The sequence below is a fragment of the Selaginella moellendorffii genome, unplaced genomic scaffold, assembly GCF_000143415.4.
Source record: "Selaginella moellendorffii unplaced genomic scaffold, v1.0 SELMOscaffold_46, whole genome shotgun sequence".
In the NCBI taxonomy this organism is placed as follows: Eukaryota; Viridiplantae; Streptophyta; class Lycopodiopsida; order Selaginellales; family Selaginellaceae; genus Selaginella; species Selaginella moellendorffii.
In genome coordinates, this window is record NW_003314307.1 from 1379439 (window position 1) to 1394564 (window position 15126).

Genomic DNA, 15126 nt, shown 5'->3' on the forward strand with positions numbered 1-15126 from the left:
AAGTGACTAATTTTTCCATTCTACTTTAGTCACTTAACCACACCTTTGACCACTTGGACGAGTCTCATTCACAACCTCCATAAGTCCAATTCAAGACTTGGGGCTTGCTAGCTTTGAGAATGGCATCTATGCCACTCAACCTTTGCACTTGGTCCAAGTGCTTTACATGTCCGATCCTATGACTAACACCCTAAGGTACCACCAACATACCAACCCATTATGCTAAGGCCATGCCCATTCACCTTGGTCACACCAATGGCCCAACATCACCTGCATTATAGTCCTGTCTCAAAGACTAGGCCATCTGTCCAAGAGTGACCATCCTAAATCCAGGAATACAGTGGCACCATGTGTCATAAGTTTTAGTACATACAAGGACATTAGAACACTCTAAATATTTTGGTTCTGTAATGATAATGTCCTCCACAACTGAAACCAGGTACAATATTGTTGGATTTGGTGATCCACCAAAAAAATGGCCAAAGCTGTGCATAAATTTAATCCTCATACTAAATGAGAAATGACAAATTAATGATATCATTCCATTGTTAGCTGTGTTAAGAGAGATGATAGAAAATATCCTAGAAGAATATTTTTTTAGGATCTTTCATAAATGGCTGCTCTTAGGGTTTGAAGAATACCCAAATTTGAGAATCAATCTCCTTCAAAAACAAAAATGTTCCCTAATTGAAAGTTTCCACCCTTAAAATACTTTCCCCATGTAAACTCCTTTTTTGCCACTTAGAATGAGCTGGAAGAGCTTGTGAGTTTATTCAAGACATAAATGGGACAGGGTCATGAATTTCATTTTGATGACACAGATGCGGTTCTGCGGGTCTTCAAGGCTAACTCCATCTTTGTGACCAAGGGTCTGATGGAGGACTTTTGAACCAAGAAAAGAAGATGGTTATGTCGGGCCCTAGATATATCTGGGCCCCAATGTGTCTGGGCCCCAAATATGTCTAGCCCTGAATATGTTGGGCACTCGAATATATCCGGATATGTTGGGCCCTAGATATATTTGGCACTCGATATATCATGTCCGGGCCCCGATATCTCTAGGCCCTAGATATGTCAAACCCTCGATATGTTGGCCCCGGATATATCAGGCACCCAGATATGTTTGGCTCTTGATATGTTTGGCACTTGGTATATCCAGCACCTGATATGTTTGGGCCCTACTAGCCCGGATATATCTGAGTTTTATTTTGACACGTGGCATGCATTTGGCTTATTCTTATTGTTAGAGTTTTATAGTTTTCAAAGTGTGCCATATTGACATGTGGCATGCCCTTTGGCTTCTCATAGTTGGAGTTTAGTGTCCTTGACCTTGTATGCCATATGACATACATATGTTTGTACTTGCTTGCTATGCCACATGGTGACATTATTTAAAGACCATACACTTAAATGCTATGGAATAATACTCAAAGTTTATTTATTAAAACAATGATTTTACAAAAATAATTGAGACTCGTAAGGAAAAATAATAAAAGAGGTCACTTGGACTTCTCGGGTGGTCACCTAGCTTAATACTATTCAAGCCTAAAGACACTTAACTTTGGAGGTTTAATGGAATCTAGTGCCATAGTCACAATTTGAACCCATTCTAAAACATTTCACACTCCCCCTACTCTTATAGTGTGGGACAATTGATCCACAATGTACCTCCACAATCCTGTGTTCTTGGGTGCCAAAAAACACACCTGCAAGATGTGTGTACCTCCCCAACATTTCATGAAAACCACACATTTTGGGCCCTAAAACACACCTTACAAAATGTGGGGTACCTCCCCAACATTTCATGAGGACCGTGCGTTTTGTGCCCAAAAAAATGCTTAGTGAAATCTGGGGTACCTCCCCAACTTTTTGTGAATAATCACACATTTTGGGCCCCAGAAAAGCCCATGGAACACATAGCACTTTTCCAACTTTTTATGAAAAATCTTATGTTTTAGGCCCTTAACTTTCCCCTCCCTTTTTTTCCCCTCCCTTCCTTCCATACCATGTGGTAGGCTATGCAAAGCCTCCCCCCCCCCTCCCTCATGCACACGCAGGTTGAGCACCTTCTCCACACACTTTGTCCATCGCATGCTAGGTGGGGGCCCCTCCCCTTTCCTGCCGTGTGACGCTGGCCCTTGCCAAGCAGCCGTGCTGCCCCCCAGGCTTGCCTCCCTTGGATGCCCAAAGGACCACATTGCTGCCTCCCTCCCCCTCGCCTGATAGGCATGCAGATGTGGTCCCAAGGCCATGCCCATGGATGGCATAGCATGACTCTACCAAACATTGGAGTGGGTGCTAGGGAAGCCATGTTGAGGCTCTCTTTGCAGCCGAGAACTTTATTGCCAGATGCTTTATCTTATGTTTGTCATGTGATGGTGTTACAAACATGGTTTTGTCATCATTTGAGTAAAGTGGTCAACAAGTTTCAGCAGTTGGTTGCACGTGCTAAAGCTTAGGATGCTGAGGTGATCTCTTATGAGACCAGATGGATGCACCTTTCTTATTGGTGCATGGGATTCTTTATTACAATAGGCGTGTATATATTTGCCATGGATGGATGTGTTAATTACTCAAGTTTTATTTTGCTATTATGATCGTCTAGAGCCCAGTCATTTTGGGGGGAAAAGATGTATGAGTTGATTAAATACAATTTTTTTTGGAGGAATATGAAGGCTAATATTCTCAAGTATTGTAAATCATGTGAGCTTTGTCAGCAATGGGAAAAGCTGAAGAGACTTTTGCAACTTTTACCTATTCCTCAGAGCTATTGATATAGTATCTTTATAGACTTCATCACTTGTTTGCCATGAACACAAAAAGGAGTAAATATGGGTTATAGTGGATCAGTTGATGAAGTATGTGCGGTTGTTAGCTCTTCAAAAGACTGTCACTGCCTCAAACTTAGCTATGGTCTACTTGGAGAAGGTTTTTTTTTATTTTTGTTTGCTAGAGGACATCATTAGTGATCAAGATTCAAAGGTCATAAATGGATTTTAGAAGAACTTTGCAAAACCTATATAAATGACTTTGAAACTCTCGAGTGGAAATCATCCTCAAGGTAAACTGAGTGTGTGAATTAGGTGGTAGAGGATATGCTACATTGTAATGTTAGTTAAAGGCAAGGATAATGGAATTTATATTTTCCGTTGGTGCAATTTACTTATAACAATAATTAACACAATGGAACTAAACTAAATCCTTACTTTACCATGTTTGAAAAGCATCCCCGAACAATGGTGGAGTTGAGATTACATGTGAGTAAAGATGTTTAAAACAAGCTTGATTTAGACATAACTAACCTAGCCACAGAACTTGATGAAATTCTAATGGTGTGCAAATAAAATTTACAAAAAGTTTACTAATAAACATCACCAATTTTGAGAATATAAAGTGGGTGATCTCATCTTTGTGTAAATGATCTTTCCATCAAGTGAGCGGCAAAACACCTTACTGCTTTCATAGACAAGGAAGAGTGACAAACTTTCCTATCAATATGTTAGTCAATATAAAATGCTAGAGCACATTGGTAAAGTGGCTTATTAAATGTGCCTTGTGGTGAAACTCACAACCATTCATATGCTATTAATCTTAGCTGCAGAATTGGATCTTGAGCTCTTGGGACTATCTTACACCACAGTTGTGCTATGTTGCCAAAAACCACATGTATGCAAGATGCAATGATAGTGTCCAATTACGAAGCCTGCGATCACATCAAAGACACCAACTATGCCATTTGCATGTTAAGGATCATCCTCTGTTGGTGTAAGCTCACTGCATTTGTTTTCCAGCATTGTTTCAAGGAGCAGTACGAGAAGTGAAGACCAACAAGGACCATGAAAGCTCTGGTTTCTCAGTTCCATCTCCAGATGGAATGAGGCTCTTCCCACCTCAGCATGTAAGAATCGTTTGGGAGTTTAAGAGTTTCCGTGATGCTGAAGAGTTATGGATGACAAGCAAACTTTAATCTTGAACATATAGTTTTTGAGCTGTGACTGCAGGAGAACATGTTATATAACTGTCCTTCCATAACGCTTTCTTGAGAGGACGCAGCTTTCGACATATATGTACGCCTTCCAGATACAAGGTGACAGCCATCGAATCTTGAATCTTGCTCATTGGTGGTACAAGCGTCTTATCTCGAGCCTAGCCTCGCTCAGGTTCTCTGGTTTGGAGACGAAGTTGAGACCATTCCTGGCTCACCAGATGAAAGCGCTTGGATGTTGCCACCATTCTTGGCATGGCGAAGGACACATGCAAACCAGCGCTTGGAAGTTCATGTCCGGCGAAAAAGCACTTTGTACCGATTTACGTATCAAATCTCCTCCTCTGGTGTTGTCTGTGAAAACCATATAAGCATGTTGGAGCACAGTTGATATCAGATATAACTCACCTCTTTTGCTGGGAGTCCTTGTTGGAACTAGGAGGAGAATTTGAGTTTGTAGAAGCCGCCACAAATCCCCGTAGAGGAGGTGTACTTGTTGTAGAAGCGGCCACAAATCCCCGTAGAGGAGCACTAGCAGCAGCGACAGATCCCGGTAGCACGGTGTTTGTAGCAGCACCTCCAGCACTCGATGACGCAGCAACGAAGCTGTTCTTGAAGCGTGTCATCATTGACGATGATGGGCTTGAGCTCGCTGCTCCCACTCCAGACGACTTTCTAGCCTGATGGACAGGCGCAGAAGGATTGCTCGAGGCATCCCGGCTGTAGCCAATTCCCAGGCCGTAATCAACACCACGAACTCCACGACCTCCACCACCACCTCCTTTTCCCCGTCCCCCACCTCGGCCTCCTCTCCCTGAATGAAACAAACAAGCACATCACGTCTCAAGCCTTGACTTCCACTTGTTTTCTTTACCTTTGCCACCTTTCCTCCGCCCTTCCCGTTGGGCCCTGAAGCGTCCATCCTGCTCAGAGAAGAAAGCACCAGTTAAGCGAAGTATAGAAAGAATAAAGAGAAAAATTACCTTCATTGCCAAGTCCATAAGCTCGCTTGGAACGTTTTGCCCGGCGGCAACGAAGCCGTTCACGAGGTCTCCGGCAAAACGAGCCTCTTTCTGCGTCACCAAAGTGTAGGCAACTCCCTCCTTGTCACCAGCACGGCCTGTGCGCCCAACCCGATGGACATGAGTGTCCATGTCCTTTGCAGTGTCGTAGTTCACCACGGTTTTGATAGACTTGATGTCCAGCCCCCGCGCAGCCACGTCTGTTGCAACTAGAACGTGAAACTGACCAGACTTGAATCCCTGGAGAACGTCCACCCGTGACGCTTGATCTTTGTCCCCGTGTAACGCCGCAACCTTGAAACCGCTGTCCTGGAGGTGTTTTTCCAGCTCTTCCACCCTCACTTTGGTTGAAGCAAACACGAGCACGTCCCCCGCATCCACCATCTGCGGAAGCTTGCTGAGCATCCACTGGAGTTTGTCTGCGTCGGTTGCGACGATTTGAGCTACTTGTGTGACGTCCTCGTTGGCTCTGCCGACTTCTCCAGCAGTCACACGCACGGGAGCCGAGAGAACTTCCCGTGCCAGAGTCTCGACTCTCCGAGGCATTGTTGCCGAAAAGAGAAGAGTTTGGCGGTCGGGTCGAATCTGTCCCACGATGGACCTGATTTGAGGCTCGAAGCCAAGATCAAACATCCTGTCGGCCTCGTCCAAGACCAGATAAGTTGCCCGGAACATTGTCAGCGCTTTCATCTTGAGCATATCAATGAGCCTTCCCGGAGTTGCCACAACTATTTCGCAGCCTGCCTTGAGCTCCTTGAACTGGTCGAGCTTGGACATTCCGCCAAAGACGCCTGACACCCGGATCCCGTAAGGCTTCGCAAACTTTCTCGACTCGTTGAAGATCTGCTGAGCCAGCTCTCGCGTAGGAGCACATATCACTCCGATAGGACCCTCGCCTTTACCCAGCTCCTCCTGATCCATGATGTGCACGATCATGGGCAGGACGAAGGCAGCAGTCTTGCCTGATCCAGTCTTGGCAATGCCGATGATGTCACGTCCAGACAGAACGATCGGAAGAGCCTGGCATTGAATGGGTGTTGGGTTCTCGTAACCCTGCTTGGTGATGGCACCCATAAGTAAGCTGTCCAAGCCAAGCTCTTTGAACTGCTTTACGGGCCGAGGAACATCGAAGCCAGATGTTCTTACTCCAATGGACTGTCGATAGCTTGTGACATCCTCTTCGCTCAATCCTGGAAGAGGAACACAAGAAAACTTTGTTATAGGCAGAAGAAAAGATCTGCTACGTTACCTGAGATTGAAGCGTCCTCCTCGTAAAAATCCTTGTCGAAAGGAGCGTATTGGAGCTGGCTATGATCCAGAGGCGCGAGCGGGTCGATCTTCTTGCGATCCGCAGTGATAATGGCATTGTCGTCCGAGTCGTAATCCACCATGCCTTTCTCCACGGCTCTGGCAGCGGCATAGACCTCCTCGTCGGAATCATAGCCAGCGTGAAGCGCCTCGGCAGCCAGAGAGAGTCCAGCATCACGGCGAGCTTTGAGGAATGTCTCCATCGGATCATCCTCCTCCTCCTCCTCTTCCTGGATCCTGGAAGGCTTGCTGCCGGGTGTAGGGATCCTACTTACCTCCTCGTGAATGCCCTCCATGAATGCGTCGAGAGGATCCACTTCGTCCTCTCCTTTTTCCTTCTCTGGCGCTGCTGGCGCTGCTGGCGCCGACGGCGATCGATCCTCCTCGTACTGGATGCTGTCCAGATCGTCGCCATCGTCCCATCCCAGCCTGCTGCGCTTCATCCTCGCCTAAAGAGAAATATATTTTAGGGTTCTTGAGAGCAATCTAGGTAGGGCTTTGGGCGATGGCTATGGCGTCGATACGAGCTGCGCAGAGAGCGGCGCCGCTGTTCCGGCAACGCTTCGTCTTCACGCAGAGCAATCTGGGGGCAGGCGCAGCGCTTCGAGCTTCCAATGCGGCTATCGCGCGGCTGAGGTAGAGCTTTCTTGTTTTGCTTGAGTGATTATGGTGAGATTGGGATTGTTCTTCCTTGGCGGCAGCACCACGGAGCAATCTTTGGATACTATGCTTCCCAAGCACAGCGCCAGGGCTGCTTCTCGCCTCGTCTCGTGCATTTCAATGGGCTCCGTGCGTCACGGTGCCGAGGGTGAGCAAAATTTCTCCTTTGGTTTGCTTCTTTTCAATGAATTCTCTTGTTCGCGCAGGCTATTTCGTGCGCTACGTGAGCCCTTACTGAGGCTAAACCGGTACGGAAGGATGTGTACGTTAAGGTGTTTAGACGGGTCAGCATTTTGTTTTTTCATAAAATTTTTAAAAAAGGTTTGGTCTGTTGCAACTTCTTCCGCTGTTCTTGACGAGACTTTGCTTTGCTTTTGTGAGACCTGTGGACGCCGCCCGCCACCTCCGCTCCGCCAGCCCGGTGGACGAGCGCCGCCTCTCCTGCATGGGCTTTAAAGTGGAGGAGGAGAATGGTGCAGGCTGGGAAGGAGAAGCCAAGCAGGAGACCACCAAACCGAGCGCAGCGGCCCATGATCTGGCAGGATGGCATGGCCGAGGTGAAGGAGACGTTCCGGAGGGTGGCATTGGTGAAGCACGCTGGGTTCTCGGTGTGGGATGACCCGCGCAGGGGTCCCACGCTTGAGAAGATCTTACGGTGGAACAGGCAGGCCAGGAATTTGTCACAGGTGCCAAAGTCACTTCGAGAGAAAATCCCCGTCAAGGTCCTCAAGGAGATTCAGAACAACCGCTCGGTCACTGGCTACGTCTCTCAGACACACCTCCAGAACGTCAAGGGAATGTGCCAGCGGATCCACTCGCAAAAGTCGTTCAACGAGCGCCGGAAGAATCTCTACGACCCGACCATGTATCCAGTCTTCGTCCGCCGTCCTCCCACTGTGGCTTGCCTCATCGACACCTCCGAGCTGGACACCAGCCCGAGAAACATGCACTCTCACTTCCGGAGCCGCAGGAGGCCTTACTCGTCCCCCGCGTATGATCATATGGCTCCGCTCTCCTACACGCCTCAGCCGTTCAAGCTGCTCTACGATATCTCAAACGGTTCGTATCCAGTGTGCTCGTTCGCCAAGAGGCCCAGGTCCGGAGCTGCGGCACTGCCTTCCTCGACCAGCTGCTACGGTCGAATGTTTAACAGGTCTGCGTCTGCGATGGCCAAGAAATCCGTGCTGGACATTGCAGAGGCTCTGGAGAGGCAGCGGGGATCGTCAGCTCCTACTGGGAACAGTCACCGGCAGCACAGGTCTCGAAGGCCGCCTTCCGTTTCATCGCCGTCGTCGTCAGCAAGCAGCACACCCAAGAGCATCACTATGGGATGGCTGGACTTTAGAAGGAACAATGCGCCGCAGCAGGAGCTATCAAGCAACCGGAGCAACAGCAACGAGGGGGAGAGCAGGCCACCGTCAAGGTGCGCAAACCGGCCACCTTCCAGCAGATCGTCGTGGAGGATCAATCTGGTGGAGCGTCCGACGCTGGAGGATCTATCAAACCGCAGCACCTATTCGGACTGCGTGTCCCTCGATTCTCTTGGGATGCCGGTTCTCTTCTCCTCGAGAGCAGCCGACGAAGCAACCAAGCCCAAGGTCTCGGTTCCAAAGCTACGTTTGAGAGGTGGCAGCAGCCCGAGGAAATCTCAGGTGACATCCTCAGCGCTCAGTATCGTGGAGCACGCGGAACAAAGCAAGCAGATCGAGCTGTGCAGCGGCGTTGCGACGTGCTCGGAGGACGAGGAACTTCGGGTATCGTTTCAGCAGGAGCAGCAGGAGAGGCGGCCGAGACCATCCACAGCCAACGTCCCGCCGCTGGTGAATCAATCCTCGGATGGAGAGTCCTTCTCGGAATGCAACTGGCGGCCGCAATCGGCATCCAATGCAGTGGGTCGCAGGGGCTCGAGGGTGACTTTCGCATCTCCAGTCGAAAGCAGATGGGATAGCAGCAACAAGTCTCGCCTCCGCAGCAGCATTGATTCTCCGGGAGAAGAACTTGCAAGCGGCGGAGAAGTGGAGGAGGAAATCCTGCTCGAAGAGGAGAAGGAGGAGGATGATGTGGTGGTGGTGGGGAACAAGGAGGAAGAACAGGAAGAACAGGAGGAGAAAGAGGAGGAGCGGGCCAATAGCAGCAACGAGGACGTGATAATCAAGCACTCGTCCGACCCGTACGTGGATTTTAAGAGCTCCATGATGAGCATGATTGAGAGCGAGGGGCTGGAGATGGAGGGAAGTAGCAGCCAGGAATTGGACGAGCTCTTCCAGTATTACATGGATCTCAATCCTCGAATGCACCATCCCATTCTAGCTCGAGTCATCCGCGACATCAAACAAGAGTTGGATGACCAGCGAGCCCAAAGTTCCAAACTCTCCCCCTCGTCAACTTCGATCTAGGTGTCTTTAACGTAATTTTTTTCAATCAAGTGGTGTTTTCCTTGGCATTGTCTTGGTGTATATAATGGATTGTCATAGTATGGCATTAGTCTTTGTTTGATATAAGTAAGACTCACTGACTGACCCAGTGACCACAATCTTGGCAAAGTCATGATCGGGATCTTGGATAATGATAATCGCATGTTTAAAGGCATTAGTTTTTAAGGCTGGCCGACCGTGGAGAGAATCCAGGCATGCATGCTTGTGATTAGCTTGTGATGGCTTAGCTGTATTGGTGGCACTTGGCATATTCTTTTTTCTCCTTTCCTCTACCGCATAGGTTCGTTATGTGGATTCATGAACCGGACCACCGGGCGCCCATGGCCGTCCATTCGTCCGTCCCTGGCACCCATCCATCCGTCCGTCCATCCAGCCGTTATACGTTCTTCCCCAGCGGTGAAAGTGGCCGGGCAAGAAAGGAAGGGCTCTAGAACGGTTAGATGGGGGAATATCCGCGGTCACATTTTTACCACGAGGGGACGTGACACGAAATTTTGCCTCTCGGTTAACGTGTGAGATTTTGTCAGGGTTTATGTTTATGACTTGTGGGTGCAATGCCGCAAATTCTTTTTTTCTTTTACGTGAAATACGTTAACGACCACATCCGCCGTCGATCGTGCGGTCGGATTAAAGGGCCCAAGTCCGAGAGTGGGGCATTGTGTGTTCTTTGCGCGAGGGAGGGCGTGGCGCGGCGCGGGCGAGTGGGAGCTAGCGAGCGAGCGAGGCGGCGGCGGCGGCGGCGACGACGCGTAGGCTAATCTTCTTGTTCCTTCTGGCGCCTTCGATCAATCATCCATCGCGCGCACGCGCGCGTCTGTCCTAAGGTGAGAGATTTCACCATCGATCGGCGAAATATCCTTCGATTTCTCCCCATTCTCTCTTCTCGCGTGTTTCTTGATCGATCGATGGATGCCCGGTTCTTGCAGGCGATACAAATTTGCACATCTCGTGCATCATGACCGCGACGATACTGCTCACTTGTGCGCTCCTCCTCATCGGCTGCCGATATTTCGGAGGTAAATCGCGCAATGTAGCCCCGGATCTGTGCTCGGCGATCCTAATGGACGTTTCTCTTGGCAGGAAACGCATCGCGGAGTGTCGGGAAAGATCCCGCCTTCGCTCTCTCGGGCGAGGCCATTCATCACAGGCTGGAGACAGGGTCCTATGGTTCATCTGACGCAAGCTCTGGAGAGGGAGATGGAATTCGCGCATTGGAAAGCCACAAGCTTGCTGCAACGTCCCGGAAGCTACTTGCTGGAAGTAAGCCTCTTCTTCTCTCTGGATTCCTTCTTCATGACTATAGATCATCGGGCTGTGTGTCAATGCATTATAGATTATTTATTCTCTTTGGTGTGATCGATGCTAGTTGCGTCGCGTGCGACTTGGGCCCTCTTTCTCGGCGACTCTTTATCTCTGCCTGTGTGCCTGCTTGAATGATCTTCATCGCGATCGAAGCCGGGAATGTTTGCCTCAATGTGGTCGATTCGATTCTAGCGGAACTAATTCCTCGCCTTTGGACATTGCCAGATTCGTGCACCAGCAAAGACATTAGCATTTCTCAAGGCCGCGACAGCTCGTCGTCTGGGATCCCGCAGTACGTTGTCCAGATCGTGAATACCTGCATGTCCGACTGTGCGCCTTCCAACATCCACGTCTTCTGCGGCTGGTTCGCTTCGGCGCCGCTTGTCAATCCCAAGGCCTTCCGGCGGCTGAATTACGACGACTGCCTTGTGAACGATGGGAAGCCACTGAGACACGGCGAGATCATCCGCTTCCAGTACGCCAACTCCTTCATGTATCCTCTCCGGTTCAAGTCGGCCAAGTTCTGCTAAGGATCAGGTACTTTGGAGAGATGGATCCAGCAGCGCAGGGCAGCAAATCTAAAACTAGGAACCAAGGAATTCGAGCACGGACGACAGCTTGTATAGCCAACTAGGAAGGAAAAGGAAAGGGGCAGCAGAAGAATGACTTTGGTGGACAGGACATTTGGGACAGCAGGACAGGACAAGGAACAGGACATGGAGCTGTGCGTGCATTTTGATTGACTCGAGAGGATTTCCAGGATACGTAGCTGTAGAGCTAGCTCAGAGATTTTTTGGAAGACGATGGAGGCAACACCGAGCAACGAGGCCAGGCCGAGCGAGAGTGAGCTCTCTCGATCGAGACACTCTGCATTGGGACTTGACGACACTCTCTCGGTGTCACTTTGGCCACTTTGCGACTACGGTACATATATATAGAGAGGATTCGACGGGCAGCCAGCAGCAGCAGCAGCAGATCGGCGGCAACACCCATTGAAGTGAAGAGAGTCTCGTCATCCGGCGATGGATCAGCCAAAACTTAAGAGGTACCTACATTGTTTCGCTTTGTTTCTCTGCTTGCTGAGCTCTGCGTTTGAAGTAAATACATACGACCAGCTAATAATCTCCGCTGTGATGTCCATGAGTGACGAGCGAGCGAGAGAGCGCTGCGAGAGCGTCTCCTTTTCGCTGCAATTGATCATCGACCCGATCGATCACTCCAGGGACTAGCTGAAGTGAGTGATAGCAGTGACTGGTACACCATCAATCGAGCTCGGTGGTAGTAATGGCCGCCGTGGTGTGGTGGTGGTGGTGACGCTGAGCGATTAAAAAGAGACCACAGTCTGGGGTCTGGGCTGGATGGATGGACTCTGCTATTTGTCCTAGCTATCAGGCAAGAGAAAAAATGGGACGGTCTCTCTTTAAATTCCTTTTCTTGCGGTCCGGGACTGGAAGGAATCTGATGGAACTTCCCTATCTCGGCCATTATATCATACAAACTGACCTCTCTTGTGTGTGTGTATAGTGGCTTTCGTATCGTACCCAGCGTTACATCACATTGTTTCATTTTCTCCAACTGACTTGGTTGTTTTTTTTTTTCTTTTACACTGTACTCTTATTTATAACAGTAGAATACACATCCGATCCACTTCTACTATACACTTGTTTGGGGTCAACATAGCACGACGCGTCCACTTCGTATCTCTGCCAGCTTTGACTGCGCTAATCATAGTTTGAACTATTCTGGGATACTTTTTAAATTTGAAGATTTTGGTGGGAAAAATCTCTTTTGCCTGTGTTTCTAGGGTTAGGGCTTTGAGGCGTCTCTTCATTTTCCCAAGAATCTCGACAGGGGATGGATGATCGAGGGCAAGGTGATGCGGCGAGGGAGGAGGAAGCGGCAATGTGGCGCTCGGCGCCACAGTGTTAGGGTTTTAGAGATGGATCCGGGGGGACGATCGCCGTGGCAGCGGCGGCAGGCTTGATAGGGATGCGCCGCGCGCTCGAAATTTTTGCCCTCTCGTGGAAGCCGCGAATGTGAGTTGGTTTGATGAAAGTAGCGGCAGGTTCTCTTTCTCTTCGTGCGCTCCGGGTGGTTTCGTCCTCCACTAGGGGGCCCCTCTGGTGCCATGCTATCGGCGGCAGGATTCACTACGCAGATTGTCCCTGTCGCCTCCTGTTCTTCGTCATTGCAATCATCCAGTGCTAGTGCTTCCTCGTCCTCGTCTTCTAAGCTCCCGTTTGTACGGTTTGGGAGGCAGCAAGAGTTTTTTCGGCCAATGTGTTGTCAGAAGAACTTTGATGGTTTTGAATGCGGTAGTAAATGGAGTTGCTGGAAGAAGCGGATGAGATTGACAAGGGCAGCCAGGGACGAGTCTTCTCCTTACCTTGAGCCTGATGCGCGCTCGGTACGTCCAGACTTTACTAGTTCTTCTTTTGGTTTCTCACCATTTTGGTCGATCGATTCGTGCATGCAGAGTGTTCTTGCCGTCATCCTGGGTGGTGGTGCCGGAACCAGATTGCATCCCTTGACCAGAGAGCGCGCGAAACCAGCTGTGCCCCTGGGCGCCAACTACAGGCTCATCGACATTCCCGTGAGCAACTGTATCAACAGCAACATTCCCCGGATTTACGTCCTCACGCAGTACAACTCAACGTCTCTCAACAGTCACCTGTACAGGGCCTACGCTGGGAACATGGGAGGCTTTAGAAACGATGGTTTTGTGGAAGTGCTTGCGGCCGAGCAGAGCTTAGATAATCCTGACTGGTTTCGTGTAAGTCCATTCCTTGGCACAGCCACACACGACTTTTCTTCTTAACTAAAGGTAAAAATAGGATTCTTTCTTCGTTCGTGGTTTGACTTGTCATCCTGCTGCTGCTGCTGCTGCTGCTGCAGGGTACAGCCGATGCTGTCCGGCAATACCTATGGATTTTTGAGGACCAGGACGTCATGGAATTTTTGATCCTAGCAGGAGACCACTTGTACCGCATGGACTATCAAAGGTTCATTCGGAGCCACCGTCAAACCAAGGCAGACATCACTGTTGCCGCTGTTCCAGTGGAGGAAAAAAGAGCCACGAACTTCGGTCTCATGAAGATCGATTCAGAAGGGAAAATTACCGAGTTTGCTGAGAAGCCAAAGGGTGGGATACTTCAGGGCATGAAGGTGCGTGCATCTTATTTGAGTTGAATCCTCAACGTCGCCTTCGGACATTCTTACAGGTGGACACAACTATCCTCGGTCTAGATCCTAAGAGAGCTGAAGCGTTGCCATATATTGCCAGCATGGGTATATACGTTATCAGTAAGGAAGCAATGTACAAGTTGCTGCATGAAAAGTTTCCAAATGCAAACGATTTTGGCAGCGAGATTATTCCTGGAGCGACTCAGCTTGGCATGAAGGTAAGTTTTTTTTCTTCTTTTGTGTCTCTCTCAAGCCTTTGTGATTTTTTAATCTTTTGTTCTACTTTCTAGGTACAAGCCTACCTGTTTGATGGATACTGGGAGGATATTGGCACAATCGAGGCTTTTTACAATGCCAACATAGGATTGACTAAGAGCCCTCCTGAATTTAGGTGCACAAGTTTTCAAGGTTTTTCTTATCAATACTTGACGGGACATTCGTGGAATTTTGATTCTCAGTTTTGATGACAAGCATTCACCAATATATACGCTCCCGAGGTGCCTACCACCCTCGATAATGCACGATGCGGACATCGTGCAGAGCATCATTGGAGAAGGCTGTGTCATTCAGGCAAGTAAAAAATTATCTAGAGCGTGCTTGAATAACTTCTAACAACTGCTTCTCTACGCCAGAATTGCAAAATCTACCACTCCGTGGTCGGCCTGAGGTCCCGAATTGCAGAGGGTGCGGTCATTGAGGATTCTCTTCTTATGGGATCGGATTTTTACGAGGTGTGTTTCAAGCTTTTGAGTGCTTGCCGTTAGGAATTTTGCCCGGTTTTTCCAGCAAGAGGAGCACCGAGAACATCTCCATTCCCATGGAGGTGTGCCCATTGGCATTGGCAAATACTCTGTCGTCCGAAAGGCTATTATCGATAAGAACGTTCGAATTGGTCGGAATGTGAGGGTATGGACGGTAAAGAAAGCTGTTGACACACATGACCTTACTTTCTTCTTGGGCTGGACTGCTTTTTCTTTTTTCAGATCATCAACAAGGATAACGTGTTGGAGGCTGCAAGGGAAACAGAGGGCTACTTCATTAAGAATGGGATTGTGACGATTATCAAAGACGCAGTTATTCCAAACGGCACAACGATTTGAGCTGAATTCGTCGCATCTGATGCAAGTACGTACATAGTGTGTATATTGGACGAGGAGGACGAGTGTTGTCTGTAAATTTGTGTAGGCAATGAATTCGTTTTCATTTTTTGTTTCTTGGTTTTTTTGTTTTT

General features: G+C 48.9%; 4 protein-coding genes and 1 pseudogene across 4 annotated transcripts; 3 read left to right on the forward strand and 2 right to left on the reverse strand.

Moving 5' to 3' along the window:
- Nucleotides 1-1491: 1491 nt before the first annotated feature.
- On the reverse strand, nucleotides 1492-1610 carry LOC112350182 (annotated as a pseudogene).
- Nucleotides 1611-3924: 2314 nt separating this feature from the next.
- Nucleotides 3925-6765, reverse strand: LOC9657031 (DEAD-box ATP-dependent RNA helicase 24). Its single transcript, XM_024685854.1, has 5 exons — nucleotides 6257-6765; nucleotides 4969-6197; nucleotides 4860-4908; nucleotides 4394-4799; nucleotides 3925-4339 (listed from the first exon to the last, which is right to left on the reverse strand). Exons 1-5 carry the CDS (start codon nucleotides 6756-6758, stop codon nucleotides 4309-4311), a joined length of 2217 nt encoding a protein of 738 aa, XP_024541622.1. The 5' UTR covers nucleotides 6759-6765; the 3' UTR covers nucleotides 3925-4308.
- A 69-nt stretch (nucleotides 6766-6834) lies between these two features.
- Nucleotides 6835-9476, forward strand: LOC112350155. Its single transcript, XM_024685855.1, has 3 exons — nucleotides 6835-6951; nucleotides 7017-7123; nucleotides 7182-9476. The coding sequence occupies exon 3, from the start codon at nucleotides 7446-7448 to the stop codon at nucleotides 9369-9371; it is 1926 nt and encodes a 641-aa protein (XP_024541623.1). The 5' UTR covers nucleotides 6835-6951; nucleotides 7017-7123; nucleotides 7182-7445; the 3' UTR covers nucleotides 9372-9476.
- Nucleotides 9477-10128: 652 nt separating this feature from the next.
- Nucleotides 10129-12141, forward strand: LOC9657622 (TPD1 protein homolog 1). Its single transcript, XM_024685797.1, has 4 exons — nucleotides 10129-10234; nucleotides 10337-10426; nucleotides 10491-10670; nucleotides 10938-12141. Exons 2-4 carry the CDS (start codon nucleotides 10366-10368, stop codon nucleotides 11240-11242), a joined length of 546 nt encoding a protein of 181 aa, XP_024541565.1. The 5' UTR covers nucleotides 10129-10234; nucleotides 10337-10365; the 3' UTR covers nucleotides 11243-12141.
- Nucleotides 12142-12536: 395 nt separating this feature from the next.
- On the forward strand, nucleotides 12537-15108 carry LOC9657286 (glucose-1-phosphate adenylyltransferase small subunit 1, chloroplastic). The gene is made up of 9 exons (XM_024685796.1): nucleotides 12537-13119; nucleotides 13189-13536; nucleotides 13608-13877; nucleotides 13934-14113; nucleotides 14186-14286; nucleotides 14354-14465; nucleotides 14528-14626; nucleotides 14682-14801; nucleotides 14879-15108. The coding sequence occupies exons 3-9, from the start codon at nucleotides 13662-13664 to the stop codon at nucleotides 14993-14995; spliced, it is 945 nt and encodes a 314-aa protein (XP_024541564.1). The 5' UTR covers nucleotides 12537-13119; nucleotides 13189-13536; nucleotides 13608-13661; the 3' UTR covers nucleotides 14996-15108.
- Nucleotides 15109-15126: the final 18 nt, after the last annotated feature.